A 22,733-nucleotide genomic window follows, 5' to 3' on the forward strand; every position below is an offset into this window, starting at 1 on the left:
GAGCTCAGGGCCAGTCTTCCTCAGAAAAAAGAGGAGGATTGGCAGCGGATGTTAGCTCAGGGCTAATCTTCCTCAAAAAAAGACACTAACTTCAAAAAGCTGCCGAAGTCTCTACCATTCCCCACTGAAAGGTACCAGGGTTCCCGGAGTTAATTCAAAGTCTGAGATAGGAATGGATAGGATGAGCCTAGGTACATCTTTTTGGCCAAAAAGGGGAGAGTCTTTCAAGGACTATTGCAGTTAAGCCAAAAAGATACAAGTGCCTAAATATTTTTTTTTTGATGCTAATATAAATGAAATCATTTTCTTGATTTCCTTTCAGGATTGTTCATTGCTAGTGTATAGAAATACTACTAATTTTTGTGTGTTGATTTTTTTATCATGAACTTTCTGAATTTGTTATTAGCTCTCACAGGGTTTACTGTTTTGGTTTTTTTGGTGAATTTTTCGGGTTTTCTACATACACTAACATGTCATCTGTAAATAGAGATAGTTTTACTTCTTTCCTTCCAACCTGGATGCCTTTGTCTTCCTTCTTGCCTAACTGCTCTGGCTAGAATTTCAAATACTACATTGAGTAAATTTGAGAAAAGAGGGCATCCTCGTCTTATTTCTGATCTCAGGGAGAAAGCTTCCAGTCTTTCACCGTTGAATATGATGTTAACTATATGACTTATCATATATACCGCTTATCATGTTGAGAAACTTCCCCTCTATTCCTAGTGTATTGAGTCCTTTTATAATAAAAGGGTGTTAGATTTCTTCAAATGCTTTTTCTACATCAACTGAGATGATCATGTGGTTTTTTCCTTCATTCTATTAATGTGTGTATTACATTGATTGATACTTCAGAAAAATTTAACCAAGAAGGTGCAAGATTTGTACACCAAGAGACTTGTACAAAACATTGCCGAAAGAAACTAAAGACCTAAATAATTGGACAGACATTCCATGTTGACTGATTGGAAGACACAGGATGACAATACTACCCAAGAGATTCAAATTAAATTCAATCCCTATCAAAATCCCAGCGGCATTTTTTGCAGAAATAGAAAAAAAAAAAAAACTATCCTAAACTTCACATGGAATTTTAAGGGACCCCAAATAGCCAAAAAAATCTTGAAAAAAAAAAACAGGGGCTGGCCTCCATGGCGTAGTGTTTAAGTTCGGCACGCTCTACTTCAGCAGCCAGGGTTCACAGGTCTGGATCCCAGGCACGGACCTACATCACTCAGCCATGCTGTGGTGGTGACCCACATAGAGTGGAGGAAGACTAGCACAGATGTTAGCTCATGGCTAATCTGCCTCAGTAGAAAAACAGAAAAAAATTGGAGGATTCATACTTTTCAATTTCAGGCTTCCTACAAAGCCACAGCAATCAAAACAGTGTAGTACTGGTACAAGGAGACACATAGATCAATGGAATAGAACTGAGAGTGCACAAATAAGCACTTAAAATACATACATGGTTGTTATGGACTGAATGTTTGTGTCCCCAAAATTCATATGCTGACGCCTGAAACCTCAATATTATGGTATTTGGAGATGGGACTCTTGGGAGGTAATTAGCAACAGGGCTCTCATGATGGGATTAGTGTCCTTATAAGAGCCACCAAAGAGCTTGCTCCTCTCTCTCTCAACACACACAAAGAAGAAATTATGAAGGCACACAGCAAGATGGTGGCTGCCCATAAGCCAAGAGAAGAGGCCTCAGAACAAGACCTACCTTGCCAGCACCTTAATCTTAGACTTCCTAGCCTCCAGAAGCGTGAGAAATTTCTGTGGTTTAAGTCACCCAGTCTGTGGTATTTTGTTATGGTAGTCCAAGCTGATTAACACAAAGGTCAAATGATTTTTGACAAGGGTGCCAAGATCATTCAATGGGGAAAGAAGAGACTTCATCATATGGTGCTGGAAAAACTGGATATCCACATACAAAAGAACAAAATTGTACACTTACCTTATACCATAAATAAAAATTAACTTTAAATGGACTAAAAATCTAAATTAAAGAGCTAAACTATAAAACTCTTAGAAGAAAACATATGGGAAAAACTGAATGATCTGGAATTTGGCAATGGTTTTTAAATATGACAACAAAAGCACAAGCTACAAAAAGAAAACAGGTAAGTTGGATTTCATCAAAATTGAAAACTTTCTTGGATCAAAGGGCACTATCAATAGACTAAAAAGGCAACCCACAGAATGGGCGAAAATGTTTGCAAATCACATATCCGATAAGAGTTTAATATCTAGAATATATAAAGAACTCCTATAACTCAACAACAAACAAACTACCCAATTAAAAAATGAGCAAAAGATTTAAATAGACATTTCTGCAAGGAAGATATACAAATGACCAATAAGCACAAGAAGAAATACTCAACATCATTAGTCATTAGAAAAATACAAACCAAAACCACAATGAGATACCACTTCACACCCACTAGAACAGCTATTATGAAAAAAGAAAAGAAAAGAACAAGTATTGGAGAGGATATGGAGAAATCAGACCCCTTGGGCATTGCCAGTGGGAATGGAAACCGGCACAGCCTCTGTGGATTCCTCAAAAAGATAAACACAGAATTCCCATATGACCCAGCAAATCCATTTCTAGGTATGCCCAAAAGAACTGAAAGTGGGGACTCAAACAGATACTTAAGTTTATAGCACCATTTTTCACAATAGCCAAAAGGCAGAAACAACCCAAGTGTCCATCAACACATGAATGGATAAACAAATGTATTATATACATACAATAGACTATTATTCAGCCATAAAAACGAATGAAGTTCTGACACATACTACAACATGGATGAACCCTGAAAACATTATGCTAAGCGAAATAAGCCAGACACTAAAGGTCTAATACTGTCTGATTCCACTTATATGAAATATCTAGAATAGGTAAATTCACTGAGGCAGAAAATTGACTGAAGCATACCAGGGGCTGGAGGAACGGGCAACAGTGAGTTATTCCTCATTGTGTACAGAATTTCTGTTTGGGGTCAAAGAGAGAGTGGTAATAGTTGTACAACATTGTTAATCTACTTGATGTCATTGAATTATACACTTTAAATGGTAAATTTTATGTTATGTATATTTTAACACAAAAAGTTTTAGGGTAATTATTCAACTATAAAATAACAATTTTTAAAAAGGATTCAGGTGGTAACCTTAAAGACCCTGTTGTAGGCCGAATTGTGGCCCCCGAAAGTTACGTCCACCGGGAATCTCACAATGAGACCTTTTTGGAATAAACTTATTTGCAGATGTAATTAATGCAAAGATCGTGAGATGAGATCACCCTGGATTAGGGTGGGCCGTCATCCAGTGAAGACTGCCCTTAGAAGAGACAGAAGACAGACAGACAGAGAAGGCTATGTGAAGACAGGGGCAAAAAGTGGAGTTATGCAGTCACGGACCAAGGGACACCTGGGGCCACCAGAGGCTGGAAGAGAGAAAAATTCTTCCCTAGAGCCTTCAGAGAGAGCATGGCCCTGCCCACATGTGGATTTGGGACTTCTAGCCTCCAGAACTGTGAGAGAATAAATTTTTGTTGTTTTAGGCCACCAAGTTGTGGTGATTTGTGTATGGCAAATCAAGAAAACTAATACAGATTTTGGTACATGGAAGTGGCGTGCTGCTGTAAGAAATACCTAAAAATGTGGAAGTAGCTTTGGAAATGGGTAATGGGTAATGGCTGGATAAATTTTGAGAAACATGGTAGAAAAAGGCCAGATTGCCTTGAAGAGACAGTTGGTACCAATATGGGTATTAAAGGCAACTCTGTTGAAGGTTCAGAAGGAAGTGAGTAGCAAAGAGAAAGCTCATATCATCTTAAAAAATACATATACCATGAACAGAATGCTGGGAAAAACATGAATGTTAAGGGCGCTTCTGATGAGATCTCAGAAGAAAATGAAGACTATGTTACTGGGAATTAGAAGGTGATCCTTGCTATAAAATAGCAGAAAACTTGGCTGAATTGTGTTCTGCTGTTGGCTAGAAAGCAAAACTTAGAAGCAATGAACTTGGATATTAGCTAAGGAGATTTCTTAGCAAAGCGTTCAAAGTGCAGCCTTGTTTCTCCTTGCTGCTTAAGTAAAAGCAAAAGGAAAGAGATAAATTGAGGAAGGAACTGTTAAGCAAAAAGGAAACAACTCTTGATGATTTAGGAGGTTCTCAGCCTATCCAGATTGCAAAGGATGCTAAATTCAGGAAATTCACCATTAGAAAAGTGTGCTCTAGAGATACGGCCAAGTGTGTGGCTAGAAAACCATTTGCTGAAGATATTAGATGGGTCACTCATGGATCCAATCAATCATCTCAGCTTAAGTCAGAAATATGGAGTTATCCAGGAAGGATGTGTAAAGAACCCTCTCGTCTAAGTATGTGGGTCCCCTTAATACAGAGAGGAGACTCACAAGGTTTTTGAGCATATTATACCAGTAAGAACACTGCCAGTCTGTACTTAAAGGAACAGAGACTAGACAAAAATGAAAAAAAGCTGTCTGACTTCTGGAACTCTAAGGGCAGGAAAGAGTTAATAAAGCTACCCAGCTGCAAACATGTGCTACCTTTCAAAAAAAAGGAAAATGACTCTGAGGACAGAGCCACAGACACAGAGGCAGAGGCCAGAGAAGCAGGCCCAGGGCAGAGGTCTACAGCACCTCCAAGGACCAAGCCACAGAGGCAGAGGATCAAACCACAGATAACTATTCGCCGGCCTTGAAATCTAATGAAATTTGTCCTGCTAGGTTTTGAACTTGATTGGGACCAGTGATTCATTTTTCTCCTTTCAGAATAGGAATGTCTATCCTATGCCTGTTCCACAATTGTATTGTGGAAGCAGAAAATTTGTTTTCTGGTTTCACAGGTCCACAGATAAAGAGAAATTTTACCCCAGATGAATCATACCCAGAATCACTCCCATACCTCATTTAGATGATTTAGATGGTGAGATTTGGGAGTTTTTGAGCTGCTGATATTTAGATGAGTTTTGGGACTTAAGAGTTCATGCTGTAATTGGTTGACTTTGGGGGATGGTGGGATAAGGTAAACGTATTTTGCACATGGGATGGATGCGAAGTTTTAGGGATGACTTGGTGGACTATAGTGGTTTGAATTGTGGCCCCTAAAAGACATGTCCACTCAGAACCTCCGAATGTGAGCAGAAGGGGTCTTTGCATGTGAGCAAAAGGGGTCTTTGCAGGTGTAATTAAGGTAAGGATCTTGAGATAAGATCATCCTGGATTAGGATGGACCCTAAATCCAATTAAGAGTATCCTTAGAAGAGATAGTAAGGAAGACACAGAGAAGAAGGTCACATAAGGATAGAGGCAGAGACTGGAGGTATGCGGCCACAAATTAAGGAACACCACAAATTAAGGAACACAAATCAATCCACCAGAAGCTGGAAGAGGTAAGGAAGGATTCTTCCCTAGAGACTTCAGAGAGAACAAGGCCTTGATTTAGGACATTTAGCCTCCAGAACTGTGAGAATAAATTCCTCTTGTTTTAAGCCACCAGGCTGGTAGTAATTTGTTATGGCAGCCTTAAGAAACTAATACAGATAGCCAGCGATCAAAAATGTGACAAATTTAAACAGCAAAAAGAATACTGACCACAATAAATTTTTAAAAAATCAAATATATTAAAATCCATGAATTCATAATGATATCCTCCCAAATTTCACCTTTGGGATTTGCCAAGGCATCAATTCATTCTTCTGAAAACTGCTTAAAAAACAAAAAAAGGGGCAGGGTAGAGGGATAAACGTTTATTCTGCTTTTCCTGTACAAATGACATTACAGAGTAACCAAATAATTGATGAAAGAATTCTTTATGTAAGAATTCCAGTGAATAAATATAGGAGAAATGATAGAAAACTCTTCTAATGAAATAACAGATCTGGGCAAAAATCATCAGTGGCTGATAAATCTATTAGGTGAAAAGTTAAGAAACTATGATGGTGTGGGGCTGGCCCCGTGGCCGAGCGGTTAAGTTCACGCGCTCTGCTGCAGGCGGCCCAGTGTTTCCTTGGTTCGGATCCTGGGCGCGGACATGACACTGCTCATCAAGCCACGCTGAGGCAGCGTCCCACATGCCACAACTGGAGGGACCCACAACGAAGAATATACAACTATGTACCGGGGGACTTTGGGGAGAAAAAGGAAAAAATAAAATCTTTAAAAAAAAAAAAAAGAAACTATGATGGTGGGATCCCACTGACTAATCTGATCAATTTTAATACCACTAAAAGTGTGACAACCACTTATGTGCCTCCCAGAATGACGCAACAAGAATTCACAGCATAATCTAATAGGGTGACTATACATCCCAATTTGTCCAGGACAGTCCCGGTTTATGGCTACTGTCCCACTGTAATTATTAAACAGCACACCTTTTCATTCTTAAAATTATCTAATTGGAAATAAATTATACAATATTTATGAATTTTTCTTTCCAAAGAAACTGAATCTAAATCTCATAAAGCCCTACCAATTCAAGTTCTCAAGGCTGGCTGCAGACTGAAATCACTTGGGAAATTTTTTAAAATATTCATGCCTAGAATCCACCCCATGAATTCTGATTTAATTGATCTGTGACCTCAGAATCAGGACATTTAAAAGTTCTCCGGGTAATTCTAAAGTTTGAGCCAAAGTTGAGAACCACTCCTCTATATCTAACACTAACTTGTGGGAAATATGAAGGGTAACTGAACATGTTAAACACAAGTATTTCACCAGCCAAATCCAGAATGTGGGAAGTCCTCCTGGACAAGTGACCTAGTTATTTCAACAAACAGCATGGACAAAAGTACAGGGGGTATAGGATAGGGAGGGAGATGGTTAAAGAGAAACTTAGACATACAAACCAAATGAAATGGCAAACCTTACTTGGATAGCGACTTAAAGAAATCAACTATAAAAGGATACTTAAAGAATCAGAGAAATCGGAACACAGACTGGATTAAGGAACTCTTAATTTTGTTAGGTCTAACAGTACTGTAGTTGTATTTTTTAAAACTTCTTACCTGTTAGAAATACATACAGAAGTATTTATAGATTAAATGATGTGATGCCTGAAATTTCTTTGAAATTATTTCAAAGACAAAGAAAAGAAGGAAGGAAGGAAGGAAGAAGTTAGACGAGATAGGGATGGCAAAATGTTGATAACTGTTTAGTTGTCAAAGCTGGGTAACAGGGGCCGGCCCCGTGGCCGAGAGGTTACGTTCGCGCTCTGCTTCGGCGGCCCAGGGTTTCACCAGTTCGGATCCTGGGCACAGACATGGCACCGCTCATCAGGCATGCTGGGGCGGCATCCTACATGCCACAACTATAAGGACCCACAACTAAAAACGTACAGCTGTGTACTGGGGGGCTTTGGGGAGAAAAAGCAAAAATAAAATCTTTAAAAAAAAAAAGCTATGCAATAATAACACGGGGTTTCACTGTACCAATCTATACTTTATATTCTATATTGATATGGAATTATGAAACATAGAAAGTTTTTTATTTTTGCCTACAAACACATAGGCATGAAATATATGCGAGTGCATACATATATATAAAAAACATTTAAATATATAAGACAACATGTCAGGAGATGTAAAGAAAGATGAACTCATATGATCCCTGACCTCAAAGAGCTTACAGCACACAGTAGTCTATATGTTGGACAGAAAAGGTTTGCTCAGGTACTATCTTTGGTCAAAGGCAGGAAAGCAGCTAGCTCAAGCTCTGGGAGGCCAGAAAGAAGGTAAGAATGCAATTAAAATAACATTATAAGTATTCTCTAAGTATAAGAAAGTAGACGTGGGAGCGGGCCCCGTGGCACAGCAGTTAAGTTCTCATGTTTCCCTTCAGTGGCCTGGGGTTCGCCAGTTCGGATCCTGGGTGTGGACCTACACACTGCTTGTCAAGCTACATAAAGTAGAGGAAGATGGGCGCAGATGTTAGCTCAGGGCCGATCTTCCTGAGCAAAAAGAGGAAGATTGGCGGCAGATGTTAGCTCAGGGCTGGGGCTAATCTTCCTCAAAAAAAAAAGAAAGAAAGAAAGAAAGGTGATGTGGATGTTATCATCCCAATATTACTAAATACCAGAGATTGTACCATAACCTGACTTTGAAAAGCTCATGCTCTATTAGATTGAGCCATATGAAAATGCATTTTTGTAGGTCAAATGGTCTAATATCAGCAATTCCATACAGTTCAACCTAATACTATGCCATAATGCCTTCCTTTCTCTCCTTTGCTAAGACAATTACATATAGTTAACATAGTACTATAACCAGAATATTTAAAAGAAACGTCAATCATCTTTAAAGAGCAGCTGGTTTCCTAAGATAGAACTCAAAAATATCTTCTAAATAGCCACAGAAATGGCAATTTTACATTTATCTACTTATATTTTCTTTAGTAAATAAAGAAATCACTCCATTTCAAAGGAAACACAAACTTTACCTTTAAATCATAGCTTTAAAATATTTAGTGTATATTTTCTTAAAAATAAACCTATGAGTTGCAAAGATATGTTTTAAGGTTATCTCAAACAAGAATGTATTTCTTAGGCAAAAAGTTAATTTGATGCTACCTGAGAAGTAATTTACATCAGTTTGATTGAAATACAATCCAATTTATTTCAACAACCAAAAACTCCAGATAATGAATTCTGAACCTATACTGTTATTATATATAATATAGTTATATATAATTAATGTATATATTATTATATATTATAATTAATTCTAACCTATACTATTTATCAAACAGTACATTTCAAATGGTACTTATCCTGGTTTAGTCTATTATATTATGACCTTGAGCAAACCTCTCTGTACCTCAGTTTCCTCATTTATAAAATGGGGCAGTAATAGTGACTACACCTTACAGAATTGAGGATTAAAAGATATATTACATATAAGGGGCTGGCCCCGTGGCAGAGTGGTTAAGTTCACGCGCTCCGCTGCAGGCGGCCCAGTGTTTCGCTGGTTCGAATCCTGGGTGCGGACATGGCACTGCTCATCAAACTACGCTGAGGCAGCGTCCCACATGCCATAACTAGAAGGACCCACAACGAAGAATATACAACTATGTACCAGGGGGCTTTAGGGAGAAAAAGGAAAAAATAAAATCTTAAAAAAAAAAAAGATATATTACATATAAGATATTCAGAATAATGACTGGAGTTTAAACGTTTATAAATACCAAGTATTACCATTATTTAGAGAAGTCTCTGCTAGCTACAAGACGGGCACTGTGAAACAAGTTGGGATCACTGTCAACACTACAATGGTCTCTTCCAATGCTCGCTATTTATACGAAGGGCCAATGCATTCTTAAAGCAGATGATTTACATTGTGTACACATGAACTGCAAGTATTTTTAATGATATGTACCACCATGCTTTTAAGTAACACATTTAGCAAAAAGACAAAAGATTAAAAGTTCATTAAGGAATTAAGAGGGATCAACCTTTTGCAATTATTTTATTATAAAATATTAAAATAACAGAAATCCAAAACAAAACTTGTCCATAATCCCATCACACAATAAAATCAATGTTTTCATTTGTTCACGTTATTTTCTATTTCTTGTCTACACGTATGTTCAATTTTTACACACTTACAATAACAATATAGATAACATTTTATAGTCTATATTTTCACTTAGCTTTATACCATATTTTTCCATTTTGCAAAAGTTTTCTCCTTTATTTTCCCTTTCCTTTCTCATTTGCTGAAGGTAATCAACAGTAACAGCCTTATACGTATCCTTCACAATTTTCTCCAAGCTCATAAATATATAAGTATAGACACATAAATGGGGAGGGGAGAGAAAGGTCAGTTTGTTTTTACAAAAATGGAAGCATACTCCTTATACATTTGCTTTCTCTTTCTTTAAGCATAACAAACATACACCTCAAATTTAATATACAGACAAGTTTAAGTATGAAAATAGATACAACTTTCTAAACCAGGTAATAACACATACATTTACAAAAGTTATTATTTTGTACGTAAACTTTGAAAAGATACAGGGATTTCACACAAAAAAATTTCCACCAGATCTAGTCATGCTTCATAAGTTTATTATAATAGCCATGCATAAAATCATTCCACTACTTACAATAAGCCTACCTAATGAATTTTAAAACTTATTTTAGAAAATAATTTTACAATCTTAAAAAAATGCATAAATACTATCTCAAAAATATCCTTACTTTAAAGAAAGAGAAAGTGTGTGTGTGTGTGTCTCTATAATAATGGCCTTCCTACAAACTTGGATCTTTCTATAGCAGAAATGATAGATGGATATAGTGCTGACCTACCCGCATACGCAGCTTCCCCATGCCCACAAATTGAGAGACTGGCATTCAGATATAGTCTGAATACAATCAAATCATTCTTATCTAATTAATACCTATTGTTCTAATCGCCCACAAGCAAGAACATAAGACACCAGGAAGGCCTGCAGAGAATTTAGAGTTGTTAACCCAATGGTCTTAAAATACACTCTCCCATCTAACCATAATCCAGAACAATCAGAAGATCCCTAAATCTGGATCCATAGGAGAGAACTTTGGGTATACAGGATGATAGGAAAAGTTTATACAAGCTCCTAAAATTACAAAGCAGATTAACTTGGAACTCAAGCCACAAAGCCTCTATTATAACAGGTAAACTTTTCTTTTCAAAAATCAGTATGTCTTTTGAGTTCCTCTTATGTGGAGGTCATAAGTATTGGAGATGCAAAAAGTACTAAAAAGGACCCTACCCTAAAGGAGCTCACAATTTAGCAGGAGAGCCAAAATACATCATCGTAAACAATCATAAATTCCATAGCACAATGCCTAGCATACAGTCAACTAGCATAGGTCCCCAAAGATATTTTATAACTTATGATTATAAAGGTCAAAGGCAGTAAGCATCATAAATACAATACTATGGCATCACTTTCAGATTAAACAGCCTAAACTTATTACCTAGGTCTATGTAGTTTGACTGTCTCAAGGCAAACAGTCAAATTATTCAAAAAGATACTGTACTTCTGAACACAGTCCCCACTAATCTGCTTGGAGTATACATATGGCATTCACGTGGAATTTAGCACATACACACACACACAAAACGAGAAATGAAAAAAGCACATGTACCACGTGTACCATTCAGGACTAGCCTACTCAACATTCTAACCAAATATCAAAACCAAAATGGATTATGTAGCCTAAAAGATACTGAAAGTAACCTTCCGCCACAATTAACCTGGTAAAATAACAGGGAAACCCTGTACAAGTGCTGTGTGTATGACATGTTGTTAAAAAATAAAGCTTAGATTGCTACCAGTGTGGCACCTTTTTAAATCTATCAGAAGAGAAAGAAGTATTTAAAATCTAGTTGAATTTGTTACCAAAGGGCATAGATGTTTTCTAGAACATTCTATCGTATAAGGTGAATGCCAACAGCATTCAGAGATCTCCTTGAAGGAACATTACACACCTAAAGTAATTTACCCTATATATTTTCATTGGTGGACCACATGCCATCTGCCTTTACTGAAGCATAATGAGGATCCAGTTTAAAACTGACAGCTCAAAGGACAATTTAAAATTTCAAAACACGTGCATTCCACACCCAATATTTATACTAAATGAAACATTCAGACATACTATCATACATTTTAACTTGTCCAATAACTAATTATTATACAAGAAATATCTAAAATTTTATAAACCTAAGACTATCAACATTAAATTTTAATTGCTCAAAACCCACAACGAAATGCATTAAAATAACTGATGAATGGATAAAGGGATAGACATGATAAATATGTGATGAAATAAATATAGTCAAACGTTATTGGTAGAATCTAGGTAGTGGGTATATGAATGCTCCGGGCAAATTTTTTCAATTTTGCTGTGTAGTTGAAAATATTTTCCTAATAAATTGTTGAAAAAATACTATTTGACACTTCTTTGCTTATTTATAATTTAAACTTTTAAGAAGAGAAATAAATTAAAGAAACTCCCATGTGGCATCCAACACCAGCACGTAGCTGGGACAAACCTTGACTCAAATCCCAGCTCAACCTCCTAACTAGGTAACTGATCTTAAGTAAATTACGTAACCCCTTTACGCCTTCATTTCCTCATCTGCAAAATGGGTTTTTTTATAATGTTAACCTAAGGTTAAATTCTTCTTGTAAAGCACAGTGCCAGGCACATGGTAAGCACTCACAATGTTAGCTATAACATCATTATGAGATTGCTAATTTTACGCTAAATCCAAAGAGCTTTCTCAATAAAGATTTAGTAGTAATTTTTTACGGGGTTGGCTTCACAGTAACGTGATCATTTTGAGACGATTCCCAAAAGGAAGATTCCTGATAGGAAAACTTACTGCTTAACGGGCTAGAAGGAGAGGAAGTAAAAGAAAATTCTGAAAAATATTGCTCAATCAATAGTACGGTATTGTTCTCCATCTGAAAAAAAACCATTCTGAGTTAAATAAGAAAAGTTTCAAGACGAACTTTAAAAGGCACTCAACAACTCCTATTAGAAGAACTGGCTTCACCTCTGCAGGTTGGTTGGGTACATCCTTGTTATGACAAAACTTGTCACACTCTTCCACGTTCTTAATTGCTGGTAAAGAGTCTAGACTAGAACATGACATTTACAGTTGCCAAAATCTTTCTCCTAAATCAGGACATGCCAACGACCCCACTTCTCCACAGGTAAGAGCACCACCTCCACCTCAGTTTTGATAACGGTTATGGGGGGAGGGGAAAGGAGGCAGGGACGTGAATTCGCGATGGTGTACCCTCCCGGTTATTCCTCCTCAGACCCCCTCCACGACTTATTCCCGCCACCGCCACCACCACCCCCACCTGACCTCTCCCCAGTTCAAACTTCCAGACTCTGATTTCCTAAAGATGCACTTAAGAATCTGACACCTTCCCTCCCCTGTCCCAGATAACCCACACCCAGTGCTGGAAAATTTTTTTTAAAAAGCAAACAACAGCCCCCGCCCCTCCCCCTCCCAACCAGCAGCAAATCTTTGTCCCACCTGCCGAAGGACCACTCTCCAGCACGCTCCAGACTCAAGGTGGCCTCGGTCCTGCCCGCAGCCTCTCCCCAGCCGGGCCCCGGCGACTCCTCCACGAGCCTGCGCTCGGCCCACTCCCGGCCCCGGGACGCGGCCCCCGCCCCGCCCCCCGCCGCCGGCCGCCCGCCCGCCGCCCGCCGCCCGAGTTCTGCCTCACCTCACCTACCCTCTTTCGGGGGCCGGACTCCACCTCTCTCTCCGCCATGTTGGGCCCCGCTCGGAACCGCTGCGGCTCCCGGCGCAGTGGCGGCGGAACCTCTCGGCCCCCCGGCCCCCGCCCACACTGCAGGCACGGCCGCCTCGCGGCAGCCTCCCAGAACCCGGCCGGGCCGGCGCGGAGAGTGGGGAGGGGGCGGATGCCGCGCGCCGGGCCGCAGAGCTCGAGATCCCACGGGTGCGCGCGTGGGCGGGAGGGCCTGCCCGGGCGAGGGGGGCCGGGACTCGGGGGGTTAATGGCCTCCAAGGGGCCCCGTGAGTAGGATTATTTTCTCTCAGAGAAATTCCTCCGCCTGCGGTTTCTTAAAGGGATCACCAAACCAGCCCCTTGCGCGCGCCCCTGATGCGCAGGCGCACCTTAAGCCCCTCCCCCCTTTCCCACCAAGCCCCCGGTCCTGAGCGTGCGCGGTGAGTGGCCCAGGGTAGGCCAAATCCTGCAAGTCTCTTTGCTGCCAGCAGCTGCTCCCACCACTCAACTATGGCCGCTGCCTTAAAGGGACCATGACGCAGTCATGAAGGAGGAATGAAAGAAATTAGTGAAAAGGCTATCTGGAGAATTGGGTGGAACGTCAGTGAGGGGTCCAGATCACCGTCTTACACCTGACTGCTGAGATACCATTGTAAATGATAAATGATGGTGAGCTGAAGTTCTCAGTGGACCTCTGAACATGAAGAATCCCAGCCAATGAGGGAGCAAGCCAGTCATCTCAAGGAGACCCAGCATTCCTGTCTTTAGACAGCCTGATCCGAAGCCCAGGGTGTAGAATATTAAGAGCCAACTCTAATAGCCTAACCTCAAAATCAGATCCTTTGGTGATTTGGAAGACTGAACCAACAACTGGAGATAATTTCCTCAATGTAATTTGTCATTAGAATATCTAAATCGAGAAGGATCTTAGGAACCATCTACTCCAGTGCTCCCAATGGTAAAATTGCAGCCTGGTCAACGGGGGTAATTTGCCCCAAGGCACCTAGAGACTGGTGTGAAATTACAATCAAGATTTGAGTCACAGCTCTCCAGACTTTCAATGCACCCAGCTGTCTTCAAATCAAGAGATAAATTTGTTTTAATCTAGAAGATTAAACATGAAAGTTCCATAATATTTCAAGAATATGGTAATCCTCCTCTGAAGATGTGTGATGATTTGCAAACATTGTGTGTCTCCTCCATTAAAGGACTTCAAGAGTCTAATTTAAAGATGAGCATCTTATTCTCTAAGCAGAAAACTGGGAAGTAGATTTGGGTCTATCTTGCCCTGAAACCAAAGCTGAGGATGGCTGAAAAGAATGGAGACTTGATTCATTCCTTAGTCTATTCCAGTCCCCCAGCTTAGGTAGACAAAAATTGCCCTAATGGAGTTTGTAATGATAGCTTAGGGGCAATCAGATAAGACGTCTAAGTAAAAATACAAAGAAGTTGCTTTCTGAAAGGTCATTCCCCATGGCAAGAAACATTCAAATGCAAATAAGCAACTCTTTAAATCACAGGATAATGAGATGTAGCTTCCGTGTGTCACTTTTTGAGTGTCACTTAGAAGCCATTTTGAAACTGAGAAGTTTCCAAATCCATCACATTTTGCTGAAAACTCTGTGATATTGCTGGAAGTTTCCATGCTGGTCCTTGCTTAGGCTTCTTCATCTTTAATTTCACTTCTGGTTAGGAAATAGGAGAGAAGGACAAAAGAAAGTGTATATTTCAGCCAGAATTTTAAAAACATGTCAGACCCTTTAGTTCCGTGTTCAGGACAACAAGGAAATAAGAAAATAGCCAAGAAAATATAGTTTCATGGAATGTGAGTACATGAATGGTCTGGTAGTTTCCACTTGTTTTATTGAAAGTGGAATACTCTCTTGTAATAAAGTCTGGTGGCTTAAAACAGGGTTGTGAAATCTGAAATCAAAATGGGGAACCCATAAGCCTGCTCACCCAGCCTCCCTCTTGCCCTGTCTCTTCTCCTTCTTTCATGCCCCCTCCCACCATTAGAGAAATGTCGCGTTTTCCAGAATGCAGTTTAAAGCCATTGATTTCGTCCAACTCCACATTTTAAAGATGGAGCCACTGAGGCCCAAAAAGATGTGTCTGGCTTGAAATGACACAAAGGATTAGTAACAGCATCAGGACTGGAACAGGCATCTTGACCCCCAGCCTAGAGCTGTCTCCTCTATCAGACTGTTTCTAGAGGCATTGGGAATGTGTTTTGTCTTGAATGACAGGCAGGAATTGTGCATTCCAGAAAATATACAAGCATACCCATGAATGTTCAGTGCAGTCATCCATATGGGGGAAGGAGAAAAGAGAAAACCAACACTGAGTGAGCCCTGCAAGGTTAATCATATTATCGTAATGTTACAGAGGGATTTATAGAGGTAAATGACCAGTCCAAGGTCATTCAGCAGAGAAGCCAAGCCAGAATTTAAAGTCTTTTTCTGGCTTATTCAAATAATATCATAAACTGGAGGTTGCAAATTGGTGGCCTTGCAGAGAAATCTTTCCCACAGACATGTATTTGGTTTGCACCATGTGTAGCTATGCAATCTTGGTCAAGTTAGTTGCTCTGTGCGCTAGTTTCCTCATCTGTAAAATGGATTGTTGGGAGAATTAGTTAATACTGTGCTACTTTTTGTTCCCAGCCAGTGAGAGCTTCACAGCTACTTACCCCTGTATTCCAGCCAGTTCTCTTGGCTACCTTCCTTATGTGGGAACTTGCGGATACATTCTGTATCACCGCTCACTTGCAGAGCTCCTTGCAAGACCCCATATCTAATTTTGTATATAGAATTTTGTGTTCTGTTTCCTTAAAAACTCCTCCCTGCCTTCATCACATAAACTCCAAGACCCACAAAACTTGGATTCACCCCTAGCTAAAAGGCACTCTGAGGGACTAGATGCAGGCCTTCTCTCTCTTCCCAGCTACACTGGGCCATCATTTTTACTCATATGTGGCTGTTGGCTTGTTGGTGTGGGCATAGTCTGTAAGTCATCTCTACTTGAAATTCCAAAGAGAAGCAAAGCGGGAAGGCTTTCTGTTTTGAAGAGCTGGGGAGGGAAGAGAGAGTCATGTGTCTCTCAATCACTGCTCCTCTTATATCTCTCTTCCTTCTCCCCTCTACACCTAAATTAAGAGTCAGGCTTTTCTTTTACTTCCCTATGTTACAGCTTCATGGCTTAGCTGTCTTAGATGGAAGCAGCATCTCCTCTGCAGTATGGGAAGATTCTATGAGATTCTTACTGCGTGCTGAACTTCATAGGTTAAATGGAATTAAGGAAATTTAACAAATTCTTTTTCTCTCCACTAAGCCTATTCTACTCTCTCCTAATCAGGAAAATAAGTCTCAGAGCTGCACTTCAGACAAGAGTCTATAATGGAACACGGCTTAAAGAAAATTAAAATGAGTCAGCTTGATATTTGCAAAATATTACACCATTATATTCTACTTTTTTTTAGAGAAGTCAGAAATTTGGATTGCTATGTGAAATATCCCATTTTAAATGTTGGCTTATAATTTAAAATTTTTTAAATATACAAATAATACACTCTTATGGTGCTAGGAACCAAAAGTGTTCTGAGAGATTTAGAGATAAGTAACAGCCAGACCTCAGGAAGAGCTGTGGTTTGCCTCTAGGCTTTTAGCAAACTTAGGGAGGCCAAGCTACAAGATACACCGCTTGCTGACCAACAGGTTGCTGGGTGTCCAGAGAAGTGAGAGAATAGTGCAAGCACACCAAATGGATCCAAGTTCTCAGGCTTCCTCAGCACCACGATGCCTCATACGCTCCGATGCCATCCTAGGGACACGCACAGAGGTGGAGAGCAGCTATATGAAAGACTTGGCATTTCTTCCCAAAAGAGGTTATCACCTAAAGGAGTTCTATCCATTAGATTCAAATATGTTTTAAACAAAACTGGACATTTAGATATATTAGGTAAATTCTGAGACTGTTAAGAAGAAAGTAAAACAGGGTGCTAGGATAAAAAGTGACTGGAGTTGGGCTACTTTAGATATAGTAGTCTGAGAATATCTTTCTGAGGAGGTGACATTTGAGCTGAAACTTAAATAATGAGCAGGAGCTGTCCGCGCACAAATGTCTGGGCGGAGCATTCCAGGCAGAGGGATCAGCAAGTGTACGTCCTGCAGCAGGAACAAACTTGAAGTGTTTGAGAACAGCAAGGTGCCAATATTACTAGAACTGAGTGAGAGAGGGGCAGGAGATGAAGTCAGAGAAGTAGAGGCCATGGTAAGGATTTTCTATTTTATTCTGTGTATGAGGGAAAGCCATTGGAAAAATTTTTCAAAAAGAGTTCTGTGAACCCTGCGCATACTGTGTGCAGAACGGACCATAATGGAGCAAGAGTGGAATAAGAGGCTTTGCAGTAGTTCGAGTGAGAGATGGCAGTGGTTTCATCTAGGATGTTGGTAGTAGAAATGGTGAAAAGTAGTTGAATTTAGGATATGTTTTGGAGCTTTAGCCAAACATATAAATTCATTGCTGCTGATGAATTGGATCCTGTGAGTGAAAGAAAAAGATGATTTAGCGATGACCCTCGGCTTTTCAGCTGGGACAACTAGATTAATGGCGCTGCTCTTTATTTGAAATGGAGAAGAGTAGAGCAGGTTTGAAGCAGTGGGGCAAAGAAGGAAGCAAGACTAATGTCTTGGACCTGAGATGCCTCTTAGACGTCCAAGTGGAAATGTCAAATGAGCAGGTGGACATTAGAGTCTGAAGCTCAGGAGAGATAACAGGGCTAGAGATAGCAATGTGAGAGTCATCAGTGTAAGCCATAAGGCTGGATAGGATTACCCAGAGAGTAGAAATTAAACTGACCCCTGAAGCACTCCAACATTTATAACTCAGGAAGAGAAAGAGCAGCAGTAAAGTAGCAGGAAAACCAGGAAAGAGTGTGGTCTCAGAAGCCAAGTAAAGAGTGTTTCGGGGCCGGCTCAGTGGCGTAGTGATTAAGTTTGTGTGCTCTGCTTCAGCGGCCCGGGATTCACAGGTTCATATCCCAGGCATGGACCTGCACACGGCTCATCAAGCCATGCTATGGCGGCATCCCATGTACAAAACAGAAGAAGATTTGTACGGATGCTAGCTCAACGACAGCCTTCCTCAAGCAAAAAATAGGAGGATTGACAACAGATGTTAGCTCAGGACCAATCTTCCTCACCAAAAAAAAACGCGTGTTCCGAGAGAGGATTGATTGCCAATTTGTTAAATGTCGTGGAGAGGATAAGTAAGATGAGGCCCAAGAATTGACTATAGAATTGGAAAGTCATTGGTGATCTGGAGCAGAGCCATTTCAGGGGATTGGTATAGACAGAAGCATGCTTGGACTGGGCTAAAGAGAGAACAGGAGGTGAAGAATAGGAGATAAAGAAGACAGTAGGTATAGGCAATTGTCTCAAGAACTTTTGCTATAATGGTCAGAGAAATAGGGTGGTAGATGGAGGGGAATGTGGGTTAAGGCAGTTTTCTTTTTTTTAAGATGGGAGTCATTGAAACATTAAAAATAGTAAAGCATTGGGGCTGGCCCCATGGCTGAGTGGTTAAGTTCACACGCTCCGCTGCAGGCGGCCCAGTGTTTCGTTGGTTTGAATCCTGGGCGCGGACATAGCACTGCTCATCAAACCACGCTGAGGCAGCGTCCCACGTGCCACAACTAGAAGGACCCACAACGAAGAATGTACGACTATGTACTGAGGGGCTTTGGGGAGAAAAAGGAAAAAATAAAATCTTTAAAAAAAAAAATAGTAAAGCATCACCAAATACATTGGAAAAGTGGAATGGACAACACAGCATCAAAGACCTTTGCTTCCAAGCCTGCACAAAGTATGGAAATGAGGCTGAGAGAACAGATACAGGCCAGGAAGTGGATAACGGGGTGGGTCAAAAAGAGGAAATCATGCATCCTGGGGTCAAGCCAACTTTAGAAGGCGGTGGTCCATCCAGCATTTAATCCCTGGGGAATGCGTTCTGTAGAGTTGTCGTGGTTACTGGTGTCTTTCTGTGAAGGAAGGTAAGTATCATTGTGCTGCTTCTTCTGTGAAGCTTGTTCTTCAGGGTCTAGAGGTTGAAGTAAAATTCAGGACTAACAACGATGTATTAAAGGTGAGCATACTTCATGCTGAGGAGTTAGATAATTTTGAAATTTCACGGTGAAAAGGTCAAGGACATAACCTGGAAAGTGACAGTAATTGTAAGCCAACTGAATAAACATGAGATATTTTTATTTCCTAATATAATAAGAATATTGTTTTCAATGATACAGAAATTATTTTTCAAAAGTAAAATTGTAAAAGTTTATATTTAAAAATCACCTCCCGGGCCAGCCCAGTGGCACAGCAGTTAAGTGCACACGTTCCGCTTTGGAGGCCCAGGGTTCACTCGTTCGGATCCTGGGTGCAGACATGGCACCTCTTGTTAAGCCATGCTGTGGCAGGCATCCCACATATAATGTAGAGGAAGATGGACATGGATGTGAGCTTAGGGCCAGCCTTCCTCAGCAAAAAGAGGAGGATTGGAGGCAGTTAGCTCAGGGCTAATCTTCCTTGAAAAATAAAAAAAATTTTAAAAATTAACATAAAATAAAATAAAAATCACCTCCCCCCCCAAAAAGAATATATATTTGCTTGAATATGCATTTTAAAAATCTGGAAAGATATGCAGAAAATGGACAGTAGTTACCTATTTGGGGCCAGATCAAGGAAGATACGGGAGGAATAATCTTCATTCTATAGCTTTTTAAAATTTTGAATTATGTAAGTGTATTACTTTTTTAAAAAATTAAATAATCTTAAATTCCCTCAAAATCCTGATTAAAATAATAGAGCTAAAATAAATGAGAAAATAATGGTATAATAAACAAAAAAAATCCAGCATATTTTAAATAGGTTTGGAACAAACATTCTTTCTCATGCTTTTCATATGAAAAGCAATTTTTTACTTACAAGATAGTTTCACATGCATTATTCACCTTTCCTGTTAGGTAGAGAACATTTTGTCCACATTATTCTAAGGAGAGGAAGTACTCTCAGAGTTTAAGTAACCAGCCCAAGGCCACATAGCAGAGGAGTTTGAGAGACATCTCTGCTGTCTGATGCCACATGTAGATGATTTCACACTGGGATGTAGTGCAGAGTGGGGAGAAAACAGAGAGGAGGTTAGATACTCCAGAACACGGGTTCCAAATGCAAATACATACAGTGGGTAGTAGGTAGCATAAATGCATAAAAGGAGCCAAGTAGAATAGTGGAAAGCTCACGGCCACTCAAAAGCAGAGACAGCCACTACTCACTCTAGGAGATTCTAGCCATGAGGGGATGCCGGCTCAGAGTTTCCAGATACTAAAATTATAAACTCAGAAATTGGATTCTTATTTGAAATTTCTCAAGGTTTAAAAATTTTTCATTGTGGCAAAACACACATAACAAAAATTTTACCATCTGAAACACTTTTTTTTCCTTTTTCTCCCCATAGCCCCCCAGTACATAGTTGTATATTCTTCGTTGTGGGTCCTTCTGGTTGTGGCATGTGGGATGCTGCCTCAGCGTGGCTTGATGAGCAGTGCCATGTCTGCGCCCAGGATTCGAACCAACGAAACACTGGGCCACCTGCAGCGGAGCACGTGAACTTAACCACTGGGCCATGGGGACAGCCCCAACATTTTTAAGTGTACAATTCAGTAGTGTTAAGTATATTCATCTTGTTGTACACCCAATCTCCAGAACTTTTCCATCTTGCAAAATTCTATACCCATTAAACAAAAGCTCTCCATTTCCTCCTCTCCAGAACCTGGCAACCACCATTCTACTTTCTGTTTCTGTGAATTGAACTACTTTAGATACCTTATATAGGTGGAAACATATAATATTTCTCTTTGTGTCACTGGTCTATTTCACTTAGCTTTATATCCTCAAGGTTCATCCATGTTATGGCATGTGTCAGAATTTTCTTCCTTTTTAAGACTGAATAATATTCCACTGTATATATATACCACATTCTGTTTATCCATTCATCCACTGATGGACACTTGGGTTGCTTCCAACTTTCGATTGTTAATAATGCTGCTATGAATATAGATGTACAAATATCTCTTTGAGACTCTGCTTTAAATCTTTAGGATATATACCGAGAACTCAATTTTTAAAAACAGCTTTGCTTATATATAAGTTACATATCATATGATTCACCCATTTAAAATGTACAATTCAATGGATTTTACTATATTCACAGATATGTGCAACCATCACCACACTTTCAGAGCATTTACATTATTTCAAAAGATACCCTTTAACTATCACTCTCCTATCTGCCCTTCCAGCTCCCCACCTCAGCCCCAAGCAACTACTAATCTACTTTCTGCATCTACAGATTTCCCTATTGTGGACATTTCATATGAATAGAATCACGTAATACGTAGTCTTTATGAATGGCTTCTTTCATTTAGCATACTGTTTTCAAGGTTCATCTATGTTATAACATGTATCAGTACTTCACTCCTCTTTATGGCTGAATAGTATTCCTTTATGTGGATATACCATGAAATTTCCAGATATTTGAGTGCTGTCAATTAAGCCAAATAGTTTTAAACTTTCCACATATACCAACAAGAAGCACCTGCAAAGCCCCCAGTTTGCAACATCTCCATTAGCTTCAAATAAATATCACCTAACAGAATTGTAAAGTAAAGAATAACAAACAGCAAGAAGGGAAGGCTTACAGGAAAATTTTGAGAGAAAAAAACATTGAAAACACAGAGAGGCACATACCTGGCAGGTCAACACAATCCACCCTTTTTGTAGCCTCATCTGAACAGCAGGGGCAGCCTGGAGACACAGCAGACTCCAACTCCTGGGATGGAAAAGAGAAAATTGTATGGAAAAGAGCATTTATTTTCTCCCAGGCACTGGATGTCTGTCCTCCTCAATTTCAAATGCTCTGATCTTGGACAGCTGCATCCGAGATCGAACATAAAGTGGGTACTTCCAAGAGTGAGGCAAATAGGCAAATTTTATGCAGTCTGTGAAAACCTTAACTAAAGCAGATTGAAAGAGTTTCTGGGCATGCTGGCTTCTGCATGGAAGTTCATGCCATCCGGAAATACTCAATAGGCCCAGAGAACTAGGACTTTTATCTTTTTCCTCTATTTCTAACCAGGTGCCCACAGCCAAGCCCTATGGAACAATAATGTAATGGTTAATTTTATGTATTAACTTGGTGAGACCATGAGGCTCAGATATTTGGTCAAAACCTTATTCTGGATATTTCTGGGAGAGTGTTTTTTGGATGATATTAACACAAATCAGTGGACTATGAGTAAGCAGATTGCCTTCCATAATTTGGGTGGGCCTCATCCAATCAGTTGAAGGCCTCAATAAAACAAAGACTGACACCCTCTCACCCCCAGAA

At 39.8% G+C, this 22,733-nt stretch overlaps 1 protein-coding gene across 16 annotated transcripts in view; it reads right to left on the reverse strand.

Annotated features, from left to right (window-relative positions):
* The window catches only part of ZMYM4 (zinc finger MYM-type containing 4), a 168,033-nt gene extending 154,261 nt beyond the window's left edge, over positions 1-13,772 (reverse strand). For 2 of the 16 annotated variants that reach the window (XM_070610327.1, XM_070610325.1), the window contains exon 1: positions 13,266-13,669. In XM_070610327.1, coding sequence (XP_070466428.1) covers positions 13,266-13,313 — 48 coding nt within the window. In that variant the 5' untranslated portion in view covers positions 13,314-13,669. Of the gene's footprint in view, positions 1-13,069; positions 13,213-13,265 lie in introns of those variants that run through there. The other 14 variants (XM_070610332.1, XM_070610339.1, XM_070610328.1 and 11 more) reach the window with 13 other exon arrangements.
* Positions 13,773-22,733: the final 8,961 nt, after the last annotated feature.

This window comes from Equus przewalskii, chromosome 2 (assembly GCF_037783145.1).
Source record: "Equus przewalskii isolate Varuska chromosome 2, EquPr2, whole genome shotgun sequence".
In the NCBI taxonomy this organism is placed as follows: domain Eukaryota; kingdom Metazoa; phylum Chordata; class Mammalia; order Perissodactyla; family Equidae; genus Equus; species Equus przewalskii.